This window comes from Podarcis muralis, chromosome 9 (genome assembly GCF_964188315.1).
Source record: "Podarcis muralis chromosome 9, rPodMur119.hap1.1, whole genome shotgun sequence".
In the NCBI taxonomy this organism is placed as follows: domain Eukaryota; kingdom Metazoa; phylum Chordata; class Lepidosauria; order Squamata; family Lacertidae; genus Podarcis; species Podarcis muralis.
In genome coordinates this window covers 73657192-73678161 of record NC_135663.1, presented here as the reverse complement: position 1 = coordinate 73678161, position 20970 = coordinate 73657192, and the positions used below count along the sequence as shown (strand labels likewise).

General features: G+C 40.4%; 1 protein-coding gene across 1 annotated transcript in view; it reads left to right on the top strand.

The window, feature by feature from the left end:
• The first annotated feature begins 1305 nt into the window (after window positions 1-1305).
• The window catches only part of ADGRA3 (adhesion G protein-coupled receptor A3), a 42647-nt gene continuing 22982 nt past the window's right edge, over window positions 1306-20970 (top strand). The window contains exons 1-6 of the mRNA XM_028743300.2: window positions 1306-1730; window positions 13105-13176; window positions 17649-17720; window positions 18422-18493; window positions 19811-19882; window positions 20421-20581. Coding sequence (XP_028599133.2) covers window positions 1480-1730; window positions 13105-13176; window positions 17649-17720; window positions 18422-18493; window positions 19811-19882; window positions 20421-20581 — 700 coding nt within the window. The 5' untranslated portion in view covers window positions 1306-1479. The remainder of the gene's footprint in view (window positions 1731-13104; window positions 13177-17648; window positions 17721-18421; window positions 18494-19810; window positions 19883-20420; window positions 20582-20970) is intronic.

Sequence of the window (20970 nt, the reverse complement as noted above, 5' to 3'; positions counted from 1 at the left end):
ACCCAGAACTAACAGAGTGCATTACTTCCACGTTTCACCGCTCGCGCATGCGCAGACGCTCATGCGCGGAAGCGGCGAAACGTGACCCGCGCACACGCAGACGCATCTTACGTTCGCTTCAGGATGCAAATGGGGCTCTGGAACGGATCCCATTCGCATCCAGAGGTACCACAATGATGCCTCAGGTTAAGAACTTAATTCATTCTGGAGGTCCGTTCTTAACCTGAAACCCACTGCCGCCGCTGCGCAATTTCTGTTCTCATCCTGAAGCAAAGTTCTTAACCCGAGGTACTATTTCTGGGTTAGCGGAGTCTGTAACCTGAAGTGTCTGTAACCCGAGGTACCACTGTAATTTTATTTATTAGATTTCTATACCTGCCATCCATCTGAGGTTCATGGTGCGGTTTACCATATAAAAACATAAAAATGTACAGAATCACAGAATTGTAGAGTTGGAAGCACCCCAAGGGTCATCTAGTCCAAGCCTTGCAATGCAGGAATCTCAACATACCTGACCCTGCCTACCTTTGCAAATATGCTGGTGGTTTTGTTGCTGCACCAATATAGCAATGAACAAAAATAATTTTTGTGCATACGCACACAAAACAGGAGTTTAAAAGGCCATATAACACCACCTATGGACAAGCTGCAAAACTTATTTACGGGAAATGAGGGTTATGGGTTTGTTCTTGTTCTTATTATGTATTTTGTATTTTTATGCTGTGAACTGCTCTGAGATCTTCAGGTGAAGGGAGGTATACAGATTTTCCAAACAAACAAGCAGAGTTTCGAAAACCCTTAAAAAAATTCCCATGGGCGAAAACCAACCCGCACAAACTCCGCTAAGAACAGCATAGAAACTGCAAATTGCAAGAATACAAATTTAATATGGAAAAAGGCAAGCAGTTTTGAAAACCCTTTTTAAAAAAACAAAACCAACCCGTACCCTTTGCTAAGAACAGCCCAGAAACGGAATTGCAAAACTGGAACAAAAACACACACACACACACACCCGCATCGTCCCATACAAGCAAAACTCTTGGTTTCTACTTGCCCTTCCTTCCACTGAGCCAGGGCATCCGCGGCGGCTTCAGGGCGCCTCACCGCGCGTGCTCGGCGCCCTCCCCGGCCGCGCATGCGCCCTGCTGCCCGCGGCGAAATCACAACCCTGTGAATCTTATGTCTCTACTTGCCCTTTCTTCCTCAGAGCCAGGGCACCCGCGGCGGCTTCAAGACGCTTCACCGCGCGTGCTCGGCGTGCTCCCCGGCCGCGCCTGCGCCCTGGTGCCCGCGCGCGGGGCGAGGCGTCGTGCGTGAGGTGTGTGTGTGTGTGTGTGTGGATTCGGTTCGGCCGTTGGCGCCGACTCCTCGGTTAAATCCCTTCATGGCGGCCCCGGCCGGGTTGCCGCGGCGCTAGGCCTCGCTGGCTCCCTCGCCGGGGCGGCGGCGGGGCGGTCCCCCCCCTCGAGGGAGGCGGCCATGGCGAGCCGGGGAGCTCCGCTGGTGCTGCTGGCGGCGGCGGCGCTGGCGCTGGTCCGAGGCGGAGGCTCCTCAGGGCTGCCCGAAGGCTGCAAACAGGACGGCGGAGGAGGAGGCGGCGGCGGTCGCCTCAGGAGCGGCAAGGCTTCTCCGCCGGCCGAAGCGGGAGTGGGAGGGAAGGTGGTCTGCAGCAGCCTGGCTCTGGCCCGCGTCCCGGACCCCGGCGGGCTCCCCAACAGGACGGTCACCCTGTGAGTAAGCGACGCCGAGGAAAGGGCTTGGGGGAGGGCCGGGGTCTGCTGGGAGTGGGATTGGGGCCCTGCGATGGAGACTTCTTTTAATATCTCTATTATTCTTATTATTGGAGTGGGATTGGGTCCCTGAGATGGAGACTTCTTTTTAAAATCTCTATTCTTATTATTGGAGTGGGATTGGGTCCCTGAGATGGAGACTTCTTTTTAAAATCTCTATTCTTATTATTGGAGTGGGATTGGGTCCCTGCGATGGAGACTTCTTTTTAAAATCTCTATTATTATTATTATTATTATTATTATTATTATTATTATTATTATTATTATCATCTCTATTATTATTATTATTATTCAGTGTGGTTTTCTCCTCTCGGTACTACTGATCGATTCGGCCCTTTATTATTATTGTTGTTGTTGTTATTATTATTATTATTATTATTCGTTGTGGTTTTCTCCTCCTCTCGGTAGTATATGGGGAGGGCGGGGTATAAATAAAAATTTATTATTAGTAGTAGTAGTAGTACTGATCGATTCGGCCCTGCTCTTTACCCCCGTGTGTTTGGCTCATTGTTTATGATTCCTTTCCACTTCCCTTCATGCCGCCTTTTCAGCGTGGGTTCGGGCTGTGCCAAAGGCGGCGTGCAGATAAAAAGGTGGTGGGGTGTTTTGGGGTGGTTGTGGGGGGTATAACAGGGGTCAGCAAACTTTTTCAGTAGGGGGCCGGTCCACTGTCCCTCAGACCTTGTGGGGGGCCAGGCTATAGTTTGAAAAAAAAATAAATGAACAAATTCCTGTGCCCCACAAATAACACAGAGATACATTTTAAATAAAAGGGTACATTCTACTCATGTAAAAACATGCTGATTCCTGGAATGTCCGCTGGCCGGATTTAGAAGGCGATTGGGCCGGATCCAGCCCCCGGACCTTAGTTTGCCTACCCATGCCCTATAACAACACCTTCCTTTTAATATATATAGAGATATATATATAATAGTGATGCGGGTGGTGCTGTGGCCTAAACCACCGAGCCTTGGGCTTGCAGATCAGAAGGTCAGTGGTTCAAATCCTTGCAATGGAGGGGAGCTCTGTCCTAGCTCCTGCCAACCTAGCAGTTCGAAAGCATTCCAGTGCAAGTAGATAAATAGATAAATAGGTAGCACTGTGGCGGGAAGGTAAACGGCGTTTCCGTGCGCTCTGGTTTCTGTCACGGTGTCCCATTGCACCAGAAGCAGTTTAGTCAGCCTGAAAGCGAGATGAGCGCCGCAACCCCATAGTCGCCTTTGACTGAACTTAACTGTCCAGGGATCCTTTGCCTTTTACCTATACACACACACACACACACAGTGTCATACCTCCGGTTACAGACGCTTCAGGTTGCATTTTTTTGGGTTACGGACCGCTGAAACCTGGAAGTACCGGACTGACGGGTTACTTCCAGGTTTTGGCGGTCACGCATGCGCCAAATCGCAACCCACGCAGATGCATGGGTTTGCAAACCGAGCATCCACTGTGTATATATAGATTTATTTGATTTTTCAACTTAAAATGTTACAGAGATACATCAAACTTCAGTCATAAAAACAAAATTCCAGGAATCTCCTGGACTTCCACCCTTCCCTATGTGGGTCCTGTTATTATCCAGTTCTTCCCGCGTCTTTTTTGATAATACAAACTCTTTACTTCCATTATGCCCAGAATTCAACTTTAAACTGCAAGTGCTATCCCAATCCTACTAATGATTTTAACTGTTTACAGTGGCCTTTAAGATAAGTTATAAACTTTACCCATTCCTTATTAAAAATTTGGTCTTCCTGACTATAACAAGATCTTCCGTTCCCGCCTCCTGCTTCATGCTGGAGCCTGCTTTCTGACTATGGAAAGGCGGCATGCAGATAATGGGAAGTATATAGATGTTAGGGGTTGTCCTATGTACTTTTTTTTACAGGGCGCGTCCTCTTTTTCATGGGTGAGTAAAATGAGAGCCACCATTGCGATCCATAGTAAGTCGGCAAATGTGTCTTTTCTCTCTCTTCGAAATATGGCAACCCTAGGATGTGTGGAAGATGTCCTCTCTCCCTCTTGTAATTGGTTTTTGTCACTCTGTGTAACAGCGCTCCTTCTCACAACCCCACAACACCATCTTTTGCACAACCCCATAACACCATCTTTCCTTCCCTCCATCTGCCTCACACCATAGCGTGGCGTTTTAGCTATGGAAAGGTGGCATACAGACGAAGCAATGTGTGCATGCCATGGAAGATTCCTGGTCTCCCCCTCATAATTGTTTTTTTGTCACACAGTGTAATAATGCTCTTTCATGCAAGCACTTTGTAAATAAAGTAAATAACAACCTCTTCCTTCCCACTTGAGCATGGTTTCTCACTATGGAAAGGCAATATACAGGAAAAGGGATGTATGGAAGATGCCTGGTCTTCCTGTAGTAAATGATGCAGTAACACTCTTTTGCACATGCACTTTGAAAATAAAGTAAATAGCAACATCTTCATTCTTTTCTTCCTCCCAATTCACACCTCACTCACAGTGCTTTTTAGGAAATAATGGCTTTCCTGCAGGTACATGAGCATTCTAAGAACGCCTTTGCCTATGCTGCATCGAACCAAAAGTACCACCCAGCAGCCTTTTGTTCATTTTTTTTTAAAAAAAATAATATTTATTTTAGTTAGTTTGTAAAATTTATATAGCACTTGATCGTGGTGGTGGTGACAGCCTCTCAAAGCTGTTTACAAAAAGAGGAAAAGAATAAAAAAAAACCAAAAATATTTTTCAATCGTAATTTGAAACATTCAACTATGTTAAAAATGCAATAGAAATGGACTAAAACAAATTAAAACTTGTACAGTTTTTCTAAATATCTGGGTAGGCTTGTCTAAATAAGAATATCTTCAGCAGGCACAAAAAAGAATACAATGAAGGCATCTGCCTGATATCAATATATTGCCATATACGTTTGTCTTGTTTCTGTTTTCCCATTTTCTCCTTCTTTCACTATCTTTTCAGTTAGAAAAGAAAAGCAAATAAACAGAGATGCCACTGGTATGACTCACTTAATGTTAAAGCACAAGCCCCCTCTTCGTCCCAATCTTTTGGTAGCTTACCGAATGAGGGTGATCACCAGTCGTCTTTGGTTTGCCACCAACATCCAGAACTCAAATGCATATTCTCTGAACAATTAAGTATCACAGCATAATGGATATAATATGTCTAACTACCTCACAGCATTCTTGTGAGGCTAGAAGAAAGGAGACAGCCACAATGCTTAGAATAATGAGAAGATTTCCAATATATCGTAAATTTAGGAGGTTCTAAAATGTTTGGTTGCTTAGGAATATATTGACTAGCTTAATTAAGGACAACAAGTGCTATGGTTATGCATTTTTAAAAAACTTGTTGTATTTTAAACAGTTTTTTAAAGTTTTAGGATAGGAAAGATAAATGAGAAAATAAGCATGCTAAGGTTTTGTCAATTTTATAAACATTGTTTATGCCACTGGTCTTCAATTGGTGGATCAGGACCCACCAGTGGGTCACAGCCTGTTTCAAGGTGGGTCACAACAGGAACACTACCAGTATTCAAATATATGGTAAAAGATTAAGAATTGGGTCCTCAAATGCACATTTGGGTTAAAAGTGGGTCCTAGGTCTGTAAAAGCTAAAGAGACCTTGTCTATCCTATATACCTGTTACATCACAGTGAAGCTTATTTTTAAACATGTTTTAATTATCTGTTTTAATATTCAAGTTACTATTTTTTAAGTGCAAGATCCATTTCAAAGAGGCAGTATGGGATATTATTCCATAACCAAAGAAAAGTCAGGAGCTATTGGAAATGTTTGAAGTTCTAGGTAATAACATATAAGCAACATCTTAACACACTGGTAACCTTTACAGATCTATTCATTACAGTGACTGCCAGAATATCAACTTGGAGTTTACATCTTATATATTTGTGTTGAGGGGACTTGGCAGGCATAGGGAGATGGCATATGAAGTAAAATAATAGTGATGTAGCTCTTGGCAGCTAATTTTTATGTTCTATGCAGAACGATGTAAGTTCTGTATCAAAGAATCTCCATAAATCACGCAGAAAGAGATTTCTGTGTCCATTACATCTGAAATTACATTTCATGCCAATTTAAAATTTGGCCAAATTTAACACTGTAGTAATGGCAACATTTGGTGTCTGTTGCTAGATATTTGTGGCAGAAAAATACAAAGCTCACCTTGTTTGCCTGACTGCAATAGGACACCCAATAATTGATACAGGCATTGTATTGGTCATTTATGTTGAGAGGTTGATTGTGTTAAGCGTAACTCTTCTTTATGGCAGGAGGAGAATGGCACTGTAATAAAAATGGTTTTGGAGTGAATGCCATGAACTACTAGGCCTTTAAGTTTTAAGATAATGTCTATATTTGTTCACGCTACTAATAAAATAAGCTCCTGAGCAAGAGGTACATTTGGAATATATATGGTGTGTATAACTTGTTTAGAATTGGGAAAGACTGCCACTTGTTTATAGGATTGTCTAGAGGATGGATTTCATTGTTGGTTCTGGCAAGTGTTCCTACTACTTTGGTAATGCTTTACAGGACACAACTTTTAGGTGATCACATGACTGCTAAGGCTTGTAAGATACTGGGAAAGAAGGAATGGTGTAGAGTGTGAATGAGTTTCCCTTTGAATAATAGAATGCGATACATCAAATGGAATTGTTTGACAGTAGATACAGGAAAGACAGAAGGAAGTACTTCATATAACATATAATTAACTCAGGGAGTTCATTGCCACAGGATATAGTGAAAGCCGCAAGCTTAAATGGCTCTTAAAAAAAGGGGATTCGACAAATTCAGAGAGAATAGATCTGTCAGTGGCTAGATTAGAATCTGTATTCCCGGAGTACTGTATGGTGGAGACAAACAACTGGATACTTCCCACCATCGTACTGTGTAAGCTTCTGAAAAGTATTTGGTTAGCTGCTGCAGGAAATTGAAGGACTCTTGGGATTGATCTAACAAAGCAGCTCTTGTGAAAGAACCATCTCCAGCCACTCCAAAAGATCAAATTTCAGAGGTTCCAAACAGTTTTTTTGTAGTCATCAAGTTGAGTACCAGCCCTAATTAGGGCTGTGAGAGTTTTTCATTTATTTTTAATTAATTAATTTATACCTCACTTGCATGACAGAATGGCTACTAAGCAGTTTACAAGAATAAAATCAATTATAAAAGCCATATGTATTTAAAACGCACAATTAAAAAAATGCATCAAAAAGCATAACAGTTAAAAGAGCAGGTATAACAGTTGGATCAGGAAGATCAAGGGAAAGGGAACACTCACCTAAATAGATGTACCTTTAAGAGTCTGCAGATTGCCAGTACAGGCGAGGTCTTCTCTATGCCAGCAGGGAGGTATTCAAAAATTAGTACCACTAGTGAAAAATATAAAGCCTCAAATGTATAGTTGGTTACCTTCTCTAACCTTGGATATGTGGTTCTCATAAAGACTGATAAATATCTAGTTGGAACAATACCATGAACTACAGATTTTAATTTGATTGTCATTTTGCAATATTTTCCAACTTAAAATTCAGACATTATTCCCCCCCCCCAAAAAAAGGAATGTAGTTTCTTAAACCTTATGAACTCTAGCCCATAGAACAAAAAAAATCTGCATTAAAAGAATAATGAAAACTAACATTTTATATATACAAATGAACAGTTTTATTACAAAACAGCCACTGCTTTACTACTTTCTTATTGAATTTGAAATGACCAGGAAACTGTTCTGTGAAACAACAATTGAAGATATTCACCCTTCAGTTCCTTATTTTCTATTTAGCTGACTTGATTATATTTTATTTATTAAATTTCTATACAACCGTTCATCCAAGGATCACAGGGCGGTTTACAATATAAAAACACAAAAATACATAGCATAATTACGATACGATACGATAATCTTTATTGTCATTGTCCCATACAGAACAATGAAATTGAAAAATCTACATAAAACATTCAAAACCCAACAAGCCTGCTATCCCAACCTGGTTAACCCCCTAAAAACTCTCAGGCAGCTAGTCCTAGTCTTTATAACCCTGTACCTTCTTCCAGAAGGCAGAAGCTGAAAGAGATCATTTCCGGGGTGCGTACTATCCTGCGCTATCTCTGCAGCTTTCTTATGGCACCTGGAAGCATAGATTTGATCCAAGGTGGGAAGAGTGCACCCAATTCTCTCCACAGTCTTTACAACCCTGGACAGCATTGCTTTTTCCTTGACCTTGCAGCTCCAAAACCACGCACACAGACCATAAGTTAATACACTCTCCACAGTACAATGGTAAAATGCCATCAACAGGTCCTTTGAGAGATGGTTTTCCAGAGGATTTACAAACAAAACAGCATGTTTTGTAAAGACATTTGATACTCTTGCCATCCACTTCCCCATCAAGTGTTATCATTACTAGATATTAAGTGGCCTGCTAGGATATTGAGTTGCTTGGAATCCCAAAAACTACCAGGGGTTTGGGATGGGGTAGGAGCTATGCCCCAAAGCGGACATAAAATCCACCGGCTGGATTCAGCTAACTGTTCCCACTAGTGGAAGCCTGTTCAAGAACTTCTGCTAGCACGGTGGGGTGGCACCCCTGCTCTCCCCAAATTGAATCAAAACAGTGTGAGGGGAGCGGAGGGGAGATTGTTCTACCAGGCAAGCAGAAATACTTGCATTGACAGAACATTTGTAACGGCATGGTATTAAATTCCTCTTCATGCCTTGAATTTTCTTCATAACAAATCCATTCACAAAACAACCCAAAATATATGGATAGAAGTAGGTTCGCAGCATGATGCCACATCCCACTGCAGCTACTCCAATGGCTAAAGCAGCATTCCAGGAAAGTGAAGCAATGCAGTTGATGGTATGGGAAAGGCAAGATGAATCTGGTGGCCCTTGGGAGGTGACCTGAAGCTTTGCCACAAATGGGCTTTCCTCAAGTCGTGATGCAACTTTTCTTCAGGCTTTAGCAAGAGGACAAGGTGCCCTTTTGTGCCAGCACTCAAGCTCTCAGTCCCGCAAACATGTATGTTCCCTGTAGGATGGCAGATAGCGGGAGGGAGGGCAGTTTAGTTTGGGGAAACATCATGGAAGGAGAGAGTGTGTGTATGTGGGTGCGCACGCACGCGCACACACCTTGCTGTTTCAACGTCATTTTGGGGATCTCAGGGCTACTTCTAAATAAACATACAATCATCAAGTCCTTTATGCGATCTATCTTGGCTCTGAGCTTTGTGAATGAACAAGGATTTTAACCTGTACAGTCACACCTCGGGTTGCGATCGCTGTGGGTTGCACGTTTTCGGGTTACAGACACGCCAAAACCCGGAAGTACCGGAACGGGTTACTTCCGGGTTTCGGCGCTCGTGCATGCGCAGAAGCGCTAAATCACATTTTGCGCATACGCAGAAGCGCTGAATCATGTCACACATGTGCGTAGATGCGGCACTGCGGGTTGTGAACATGCCTCCCGCATGGATCACGTTCGCAACCCGAGGTTCCACTGTATCTGTTAAGTGCAACATAGTTTGTTTTGCCTGGAACCAAATACTCTGGGTGACCTGCAGAAGCCTTGTTTGTACAGCTTTTTGCAGCTTTGTGTCCTACCATACTTTTAAAGTGCTAGAGTTGAACCAGTCTTCCTGTTTACCTTCCAGAGTAAGACAATCTCTCCACCTTTTAAGGGTGGAAATATCTGTCAGAGATCCTTACGTATACTGTATAGTGAAAAGTTCCTTTTGTTTTTCCAGCATCTCATGGTGTTAACAGTCCTGTCTTTTCCTAACTACTGCTTAAGAGGCAGTCCACTATCAAAACAGAGAAATTCAATACTTTTCATTCCAGAGCTATATTATGTATATGCTAGCCATTCATATAATTCAATTATGGTTAGTATTTTTTCCATTATAGAATCTTTATATTAGTAGTAATTGTAGTAATAAAACCATATTTGCATTTTGTTCTCCAAAATTACTTTGAGTACATCTTTTTTTTAGTTTGCTATATGGTTGTAAAATGTTCGAACTTGTAAAAATAAAGCCAGTTTATTTGCCTTACCAAAAGAAAGAAGCCAACTGGAAAAGGTTGGGGGGTATGAGGAGGCAGGATTCTGCTGTCTAGACTTGATGTTTGTGGTTTGATCATTTTGAGGTAACACACTACCAGTTAATTTAAATGAACTTTCTGCCTTTGTAATTGAGCAGACTGTCAGGATTTGTCAGGTCTTGGCCTAGGTTCTAGACAGGATGCAACTGGTGTTAAGTTCACATTGGATCAGGTGAACTAGGAACAAAAGGCAGGAGACAATAGACAGATAAGAATCAAAAGGCCAGAGGCAAGTGCAGAGTCAGAGCCAGGCAGAAAGCTGACTGACTTGGGCTAGTCACTGTGTCTCAGCCCATCTCTAGTAAGCTTTGTAGTTAGGCAGGGTGGTTTTGAGGCTAAAAGTGCAGAACAAGGGAATTGTACACTCCATCTTAAAGTGCTTGGTGGAAAGGCAATATTAAAGTGTAATAAATAGGCCCCACATTTTAAAATTATATCTAATTATGCTCTGTCAATATTTGCTTGCATTAATGCTGTTAATCATACTTCTGCAAAGCCTCAGCATAAAGTTGCTACTTAGTTGGCTCATGAAATGCAGATAATAAAAAGTGAATCTTGTACGTTTTCAAAGGTCTCATTAAAAAGTAATGGTCTTCTACTTTGTACTTTATTTTCTCAGTGTGTGGTGTATAATCCCCCCCTCCCCCGGGTTGGAGGCTTCAGTGCTGTACAAGGTGAAATGTTCAGCAACAATCTGTTGAAAATATATTATATATAGAAGTACCTTGACAGAGGACGGAGCTTAGAACAGTTTATACTGTCAAAACATCTGCAGATGGTGCTTAAAGCAATACTGTGCAACTCTTTGAGGGTTTTTCTTTGTCAAGTGTTTCTTTCACAGTGTTCCCTGGAACTTTCCCCAGAAAAATATTTACTTACACTTCAGAAAGCTTTCAGTGTGGCCACTGTTTTCTGTAGGAAAGATATTTCATGATTGTACAGATGGTAGCATATCCTCTTAGGATAACCTTTCATATTATGATAGGAAGTATTTACTGTTATTAATAATGGCTGGCATCCAAAAAGCTTCTTTGATTCACATAAGGGACTCTTATCAGTCATACAGAATTCTTTTTCCCCTTTTAAGCAGCTGATTCCTATGTCGCATCACAAACAGTGAACATAGGCAGACTATTAAACATGTTTCAGTGTTTGTATGTATCATAAGGGGGTACTTCCTGAGTGACCAATATCATATTTGCAAGTGTCTTTATATACTGTTTTGTGTTAGCTAATATTATTTGAACTCCAGTTAACATTAAACTGTTTGCATATTAACTGGATAGATCTTGCCTACAAAAATAGTCAAGATGTTTTCCCAGATAGTTTAAATGCTTTCTTTTTATTATGTTTATAAGAAGCAGCAGTTAGTACAGAATGCTGCAGCACTGTGAGACCCTGTCAGCCTCTTGACACCTCTGCTCACTGCTTGCCTCTTTGCTACTGGCCCAAATTCAAGGTGTTGATATAAAGAGCCCTTAACAGCTTGGGACCAGTCTACTTGTGATATTGCTTTCCTATCTGCAGAACTGGCACTGTTACAGGTACCACATATGACCCATTCTGCACTTGTAAGAAATTGATCTTAGTGTGACAGCATCTACACTTTGAAACTCCCCCTCCTATTGAAAACAGAAAGGCTGTAGTCCTTTGGGCACTTGCTTAACACTTTCGTCCAGGCATGGCCAAACTTGGCCCTCCAGCTGTTTTGTAACTACAACTCCATTATCCCTAGCTAACAGGACCAGTGGTCAGGGATGATGGGAATTGTAGTCCCAAAACAGCTGGAGGGCCAAGCTTGGCCATGCCTGGTAGGCAAACCTATCCAGACATGTAGAAGTTACATCTGTTTTATCTCTTTTAAGCTATTGTTAGCTTTTATTTCATATATTGAATGCCGTATATACTTTCTTACTGATACTTTTATTGTTTTGTTACTTTTGTAACTGTTTAGAAGTTTGTTTGTTTTTAAAACAATAAATCACTATATAGATTTAAAGAAAAAAGTGAGGGAGAGAGAGCACATTAATGGTAAGTCAAAGTACAGTTTACCATTAATGTGTGGGCTCCTGAAGGCTGCAGCTTCTTTGCTCCTCCAGGGATTCTATGAGCTGAGCTGTGGTTTGGCTTAGCATGTCTTCAAAATCCAGGCTCCGCTGTCACCAAGGTTTGCCACTTGTGGTTTGTCTGGAGGAGACAAACCTCAAGTCCAGGTTCGGATAACATATTAAGGCAAATCAGTCCAGAGAACTATCACTCTCATGGCCTCGCACTAAAAGTAAAGGACCCCTAGACGATTAAGTCCAGTCAACTTCAGCTATGGGCTGTGGCACTCATTTCCACTTTCAGGCCAAGGGAGCCGGCATTTGTCAGCAGACAGCTTTACTGAGTCATCTGGCCAGCATAACTAAACTGCTTCTGGTGCATGGGACACCGTGACAAGTGCCAGAGTGCACGGAAACACCATTTACCTTCCCACTGCAGCGGTACCTAGTTATCTACTCAAGCTGGTATGCTTTTGAACTGCTAGGTTGGCAGGAGCTGGGACAAAGCAATGGGAGCTCATTCTGTTATGCAGATTCAAACTGCCAACCTTACAATTGGCAAGCTTGGTGGTTTCGACCACAGTGCCACCTGTGTCCATGGTCTGCCTTGGCACTAGAGATGAACAAGCTCAGTGAGACCCAATGCTCACAATCTGTCTACCTCATTTTCTCCTTATTTCTTGCACACTTGAAAAAGGGCTTACTTGGAATTCTAATTTTGATCCAAGGAACTATATCTAATGCATGCATATCTAATGTAACAGACTAGGGTGTGCAAGAGTTTTTGCAACTTAGCTTCAAGACCAATAACTTAGGGGGCCAATTCTGTAAAGCAGAGCTTTCCACACTGTGTGTCATGACAAGATAGTGTCACTGCAGTGTGTAGGTGTGTTGCACATACACTCCCCACACTCCTCCCGGGCCTGGGAAGCAGCTAGTTTAACCCCTGGTTTGCTAGTAAAACTGAATTACTGTGTCACAAAATGATGCATGTCTAAAAAGTGTATCACCAATATGAAAAGTTTGGAAAGCTCTGCTGTAAAGCATTATTTTAAGCAGTATAAGATGGAAAACCACAAACATTTACTCTAATGCTGCTGCAATTGTTTGAAAAGGGTAATAGTGTAATGTTTTTACATTATTTTGTTTTACAGAATTCTGAGCAACAATAAGATAACAGAATTGAAGAATGGTTCCTTTGCTGGATTAAGCCTTCTTGAAAGATTGTAAGTCCTGCTCCCCCTTTTATGTTTTAAGTATTATAATGCGGAAGGAGATGTAATGGAGGGGAGGGAGAATTCACCTCTCTAACTATATTTGAGGGTTTTTTTTTAAACTACAACAACAACAACATTAAAATACCCCAGAAGTTAATATACTTGGCTGAATAGTTTTCCTGCTGAATGTATAATAAATACAAAACTAATTGCTTCAAATGTAATAAGAAATAAAGAAGCTATTTCCATATAACTCTAGCATATTATTCTATCAATGCTTACTTATAAATAAGTTGCCATGATGATGATGATGCCACTCATCTGACTGCGTTGCCCCTGCAATTCTGGGCTGTTCCCAACAAAAATAGTTAAAACACAGTACAACATCACAAATTTAATTTACTTTCTCTCGTGGAAATAAACTTACGAGTACAATTCCAGTCATGTTTGCTGTAAAGCTCTTAGGTGCAATATAAATAATAGCAAGGATTGAAAGATTTAAAGAACTTTCAGTAGGTGCATCCAAGGGCTTAGGTACACCCAGCTAAATTTTTGTCTTTTGAATGGCAGTGCCACATGGCAAATCACAGCCTACTTATAAAATTTCCTAGAGTTTCAAAAGAAGTGTGCAGTGCAATGCAGTGAGGGATAGCCTTTTTATTATTTTTTATTTAGAAACAAATATTTAAACTTTTCTTAGGCACCTAGAATAGTCACACAGTGAAACTATGCTGTTGATGATGATGCCCTCACTACAATAGTAATGTGTATATATATATTTCCATAATCACATTTTGAGTGTGTTAACTTTTTGAGAGATGGGAACAGTTTTTCTTGCAGTGCAAAAAAATCTAGAATTCTCTTCTACTGCGTTTAATTAAGGTTGTAACTTAAAAACTTTAAATATTCCAGTAATATTTCTAAATGGTAAAGAACTACTCTAAATTATTTTGTTTTTCTTTTGGGGGAGGAGTGGGGGAAGTATTCGGAGCATAAAGGAAAAATTTGTCTAAAGTAATTGAGGACTGAGTGAGCATTGAGAAGACAGGTTGCAGACAGATAGGATTGTTTTAATGTTCACTGCCTCCTAAGGCCCTTTAGCAGCACGGAAATGCTGCTTTTGTGCAGTGAGGCTGCAAGTGGAATTCTAACTTTGGATTCACACTGCACCTAAAAGTCGTATTTGCTGCAAGTTTGTAAACCATCATCCCCACAGCAAAGCAAAAGTAAATGGGCATTATTGAGTTGGGATTGGCAATGCAAAGATATCATAAATACATTTACTCAAAAGTAAGTCCTATTCTGAATTATACCCTTTGGTTAGCCATGTCTTCCTGTTTAATGTTGTTTAAAATGGCTCCTGATCTTCTGCAGCATTGCTGAAATTGCTTTTTAATCACTTCCTAAAACAATTTTCGATTCAGGATGCTCCTATTTAAAGCTTTATTCAGTACACGTTTACTTGGAAGCAAATCCCACTGGATTCATTGAGGCTTACTCCCAAGCTGCAATTGAGGGGCAAGGCAACCTTCTGTTGCTTTCCTGAAGCCAAAGTTAAGTCAGGTGTACAGATGGAGAAATGGTCTATCATCGCACAGGACGTTTAAGTACTTAATTAGCTGTTACACAGAATGAGAGTTTGTATGCACCTCCATGTGCTCTCTTCAAGATCCCGCCTCCATGTTCCTTGAGCTTCTTATACACACAATAGCCCTACTTCTTTCTATTCATTAGAACACAGAAAGCTGCTTTATATCAAGTCAGATGACTGGTCTTTCTGGTTCAGCATTGTCCACACTGAGAGACAGCAGCTTTCCATGGTTTCAGATAGAAGCCATTCCCAGCCCTAACTGGGATTCCCAAGGATTGAATCCAATACCTTTTGCATGCAGCACAGCCCTGTAGTCTCCTTATGCAGTTCAACAGGAGCTGAAAGGTATTTGAGGAAAGGATTTAACATTTCCTTCATTTTGTGTTCATCCCAAATACCACATTTTCCTTAGAACCAGAAAGTAATGTAGAACATAAATAAATATGCTGTCGTTTTGTGGCTCAAACATGATGAGCATAATCAAGCACAGAGCTATGCACTTAAGTCCCTTCTAATCATTGAGCTTAGGCATGCCTAATGTTGTGTTGAATTGCAGCCAATGGGTATAAATGTGGCATTTTACAAACTTTGGCAGTTCCAATGATCTCTTTAGGAGCTTATAAACATATATCCAGGAGCTTTCATTAATTGATTGTCTGAATACATGTTGCTTCACTTAGTAGCTTGTTCAAGTGGGAAGTGACTGCTATCTATTTTAGGAACTGCAGCAGTTGCTGAGAGAGACTGTAAACCTCCAAAGTGCATCTTTGCAGCATGTCAACAGATGTTTTTGATGCAGAATACAGTACTAACCTTAAAATGTGTTATTTGCTATGGTGCTTGGGAATTTGTATGTTGTTCTAGGCTTGATTCTCTGTGGTCCAGGTCAGCATCTAGATTCACTTTTCAGGAAGCTGTATCCTAAGGACATAGCTTCACAGAGCCCTTTTGACTCTTAGTTGGCAAGTTTGGGGTCAAACAGCATCCCCAAAAAGGCTGTATTTGGGTAGCCCTGCCAGTTATTCATCCCAGTCTACTTTAATTCTTCCTTAAGTCCCAGTTGAGTTTTTATTGAAGAGTGTTTGCTGTTGTCATGCTTTACCATCATTTCCCCAAAGCTTCTATTTACTATTTTGCTTTCTCTGATAAACTTTACTCAATATTTTGTCTTGCCGGTGAAACCATTTTGTCTTGGAGGTGAAACCACAGTATAATGTTAAAGATCACTATCAGAAGATCATCATCATCATCATTCTTTATTAAATTTGAATACTGCCCTTCATCCAAAGATCCCAGGGTGGTTCACAACAGAAAAATATAAAATAAGAATACAAAATACATAATTAAGCAAACACAAACAAATAACCTCCTTCCCACAAACACATTTAAAAAGCCATAGAATATTAATCAGCCAAAAGCCTGGCCGAAGAGAAACCTTTTTGCCTGGAGCCTAAAGATACGTAATCAGCCTCCCTGGCATTCTACATGTGGGGAGCCACCACAGAACAAGGCCCATTCTTGTGCTGCCACCCTCCAGATCTCTTGAGGAGGCGCACACAAAGAAGAGCTCAGATGATGATTGCAGGGTCCGGGTAGGTTCATATGGGGAGAATCAGTCCTTGAAGTATTGACACTTCATGGGTCAGCACCAGCACTTTGAATTGGGCCTGGAAAGTAATTGGCAGTCAGTGCAGTTGGGCCAGGATTGGTGTAATGTGCTCAAACCATCTTGCCCCAGTGAGCAAGCTGGTCACCAAATTCTGCACCAGCTGAAGTTTCCAAACTCTCTTCTGAGGCAGCCCTATATATAATATAATCTAACCTACAGATTAGGTTACCTATGTGGAACAAAGGTGCATGAATAAAGTTTACTGGTGTCATAAAGGAACCCTCACCCCAGTCCTAAAGTGTTTGTCCAATATCTTACATAGAATTATTAATCTGACAGTTATAACTTCATTATTGTTGTGCAGTTTGGCACCAGTGAGCAGCACTGAGATATGGGGAGAAAGTGAGTACCTCGTGTTGTTTAGTGATGAGTTAGATGATCAAGGTAATGAAAACCCAGTGTTCATCTCTTGAATAAGATTTCTGGAGTAATCAGACATAATATATTTTTTATTCTGTGTATATTATTGATCTCAAGGTAAGAGCAAAAAAGAATTCTGGTTTTCAGACATGAAATTTATTTTATTTGTCATTGAGAGAGAGCTTTTGTTTCAAATTAGATCTAAACTCTTTGGGCACAATTTTTTTCAATCTGGGTGTAAGAATCCCAGTAGGGAAGAACAGATTTGCTTTTCCACTCTTGCCTTTGTACCTGCACAAGTGTGGATGCACACCAGGGATTTATCGGAGGTAATGGGATGTTGACAGTCTCTCTCTCTCGCGCTCTCTCTCTCTCTCACCTGTCCAAGCTTTAGTCGAGGAAGCCTTGTGTAAAACTGCATGTGTTCCAAAGATGTGCTGTTGGAAGGAGATGGCAAAGCTTTGTTAAGCCTTTTGGAGACCCCTCTGTATGCAGGCATTTTGCTCATGTGGGGAAAGATTAAATCCTTTGGCTTTTTTTAAAAAAAGAGTTTTCTGCTTCTAACTCAGCTCAGGTTCAGGTTCTTTAACATTGAGTCAGGATAATGGAAGAAATGTCACCATAAAAAACAGTGACTAAGGCTGGTATCAACATTTGTAACTTAAGCTGAAAATCAGTGGAAGAATTTCATGCTAACCCATTTCTCAGAACAAAATATTTAAATCAAAAAGTGGGTATTTAATTTCCCCCCACCTGTGTTATATTATAAAGTGGTTATCCACCTTTTAAATTTAGTCATACTACTACTTTTCTATCGTAATCCGTACACTTTGGAAATTTTCTTTTTCTTTTTTTAAACAGGGACCTTAAGAACAATCTCATTAGCACTATAGATCCAGGAGCTTTTGTAGGACTTTCATCTCTAAAAAGACTGTAAGTATTTACATTTGTTAACCTGGAATTAAATGGAATGTCAGAAAGTAGCAATTTAAATGTAGTCTGAACTAAAGCTTCTCTGATCTTTTAAAAAAGCCCTTAAGCCATAGGCACAAGACCTCTTTCTTTGCAATGTCATATTACTGTTGTTTAAATCTATACTGTTCACTGCTCTAGCGTACTGTATGCAGTTCTTGTTGCTCCATCTTTTTTAAAAAAAGGTTGATCTGAGAAGGTACAGAAATCATAAGGTGCTTGGGCATTTTATTTTATTTTTTAAAAAGAAAATAATGCAGTGCTCTTCTCTCCCTCCATTATTATATTCAGAAAAATTGTGTGTTTTAAGACATACATACTTACCTAGGAACTGGCCTGAGTGAACTCAGTGGGACTTCTGAGTAGATATTAGTCCTTCCCTGCAAATCTGACATACTGAATGACCAGGACTTTCTTATCTATGTCATTTTAGCTAAGATTCAAATGGACACCCCTAAATTTGGTGCCTTACAGAGCAGTCCAACTATGTCTATGCAGAAGTAACTCATATTGAATTCCAAGGGGCTTGCTTGATCACAGTCTAAATTCTGGTTTTGATTACTGATTTTTTTGGGTGAATTAAAATTACTTGAATTAAATTATGAGTTACATGTTACATGGTGAAATGAAGCATTTTGGGGGTCTTTTTTCGTTTTGAACAGAGACCTAACAAACAACCAAATAGGATGCCTGAATGCGGATATATTTAAAGAACTTGCAAATCTCGTTCGGTTGTAAGTATCATTCTGTTAAATATTGTTTTTAGCAAAAATTTGAATTAAGCTTTTAGTAAACTCCTTTGCTAGCTAAATTGGTAGTCTATTGTTCATATAAGGATTTCAAAATCCTTATCTGGAATTCTGTTTTAGAAACCATGTATTCCTAACTCAAAATGTATGTTTATTTTGAGTTAGGAATACGTGGTTTGTAAAACACTTATATTCCACATTATTCACCCAAAGATTCAACTTCCCCTGCTGTGATTGTTTGGCCAGTTACACTGTAATACTTTTCCTCTGTGGTGGCCTGGCTAGACAGAGAACTAGACATGGGTGAGATACATGCATACCAGTATTTGCTTAAGGGGCAGCCCCCACCATAACTAGGGTTTGTGTAGTGAGTTACAATTGGAAATGGGAATAATCTACGTTTTTGATCCAGAATAGTCCAGAATAGCACAAGACTTTCTCTGAAGCTGACCCAAACACTTGCTGTGTACTAATAGCAATCTCAGTCTTCCAAGTGCTGATCCAAAAAAGCACCATAAGAGGAAGATGTCAGGTGGCTTGGGAGTGCCAAGGTTTGCAGAAATACAAAATACCTTTTAGGTAAAATATACTTTGGGGGGGGGGATATATACAGTGGTGCCTCGCAAGACGAAATTAATTCGTTCCACGAGTTTTGTCATCTTGCGATTTTTTCCGTCTTGCGAAGCACGGTGTCGGGAAAGTTTCGGAAAAGCTTTAAAGACCTCAAAAAAAGGCTACCACACCGCGTGCTATGAGTTGCTCCTCGAAGTCAAGTCGCAACTGTATTAACGGTGTTAAGAAAAAGGAAACAAACCTGCAAGACGTTTCCGTCTTGCGAAGCAAGCCCATAGGGAAAATCGTCTTGCGAAGCAGCTCAAAAAACAAAAAACCCTTTCGTCTAGCGAGTTTTCCGTCTTGCGAGGCATTCGTCTTGCGAGGCACCACTGTAAAATATATTTAAAAAATAAAAAAGAGACCAGTAGCACCTTAGAGACCAACTAAGTTTGTCCCCCCCCCCACACAGAGAGAATAATAATAATAATAATAATAATATATATTTATATATTTTATATATTTCGACTGTGTCAGACAAACACAGCTACCTACCTGAATCTATACTGGGGGGAGGGAGAGATAAACTCCCAAAAGTAAGGATTGAGTTTGGTCTGTGGCATGGAATGCTCACGGTTGGAGAGGTGGAATGGAAAACTGGGGGGAGGGGGGAGAATTAAACCCTGAATAACAACACCCTACACTGTACAACTTGTATGTATCTAATGTCACTGTTTTAAACTTTCCTAGAAATCTTTCGGGAAACCTGTTTTCCTCACTTGCGCAAGGAACATTTGATCATCTTACATCATTGAAATCTCTGTAAGTGTGAATCTGGGTGAGGGTTTTTTTGGTGTAATTTTGAAAGCTAAAAGATATTGCTGTTAAAATTAAGTACAGAGCATAACCAAATTAGATTTCATTTTATTTTACTGAAAAGCCAGTTTTGCCTCAGGCATTGTGATTTTTGTTGTTGTTGCTTAAAACTACAAGTGTTGTACTGAGCAAGTATGAACTTAGGAATATTAATAGCACCTCCCAGGTGTCCTGTGGTGTATAAGAATTCCTTCCAGATAACCAAGTATGAAAGGATAACTAAGTGTAAAGTTTAGGCAAATGGAAGAGTTGTTGGTTGTTCTTTAGGCCACTGTAATGTTACAAGTGACTTAAGAAGGTATGCATGGACACATGAGCTACTGAATTTATATGGCCTAGTTGAGTATTTTCAGTAATGCAGAGTTGGGCTGTTGATTGATTACTATTATTTGGAAATAGCTCAGTTATATACACCAAATTTATACCGGTTTCAGTGGGATTTTGCCTCTTCAAAAAACAAAAATCTGTCTTTTGTTTGTTGCAGTGAATTTCAGACTGATTATCTACTTTGTGACTGTAATATTTTGTGGATGCAGCAGTGGTTGCAAGAAAGAAATATAACTGTTCGTGAGACCAGATGTGCTTACCCCAAGTCACTGCAGGCTCAACCAGTTTTGAGTGTTAAGCAAGGTCTTCTAACTTGTGGTAAGAACATTATAACAAAGCAATGCTGACTCTTAATAACTATTCCCAAAGTGCACCTTTCCCTTCTTCTCACTCAATTTGGTACTTTTGCACTAACACCAGGGCCTAAGTGTTCTTTCTTTAAAAAAGGAAAAAATAAGTTTAGCCCATTTACCCCCTCTGTCTTTGTGAACAGCAATAGACTGCCTCAGGAACAATAAACATAATACATGAAGTTGAGCTTTAGACAACCAGTGTGACATACCACTTTAGGTGTTATTCTTGTATTTAAATGAATATTTCCAATATAAGACCAGGTTTGCTGGTAGTTTGAGAATCTTTAACTTGCAGTAAGTGCTATCTAATATTTTGTAACTATCATTCCTTTTAGGCTGGTGCTGCTTCTGGTT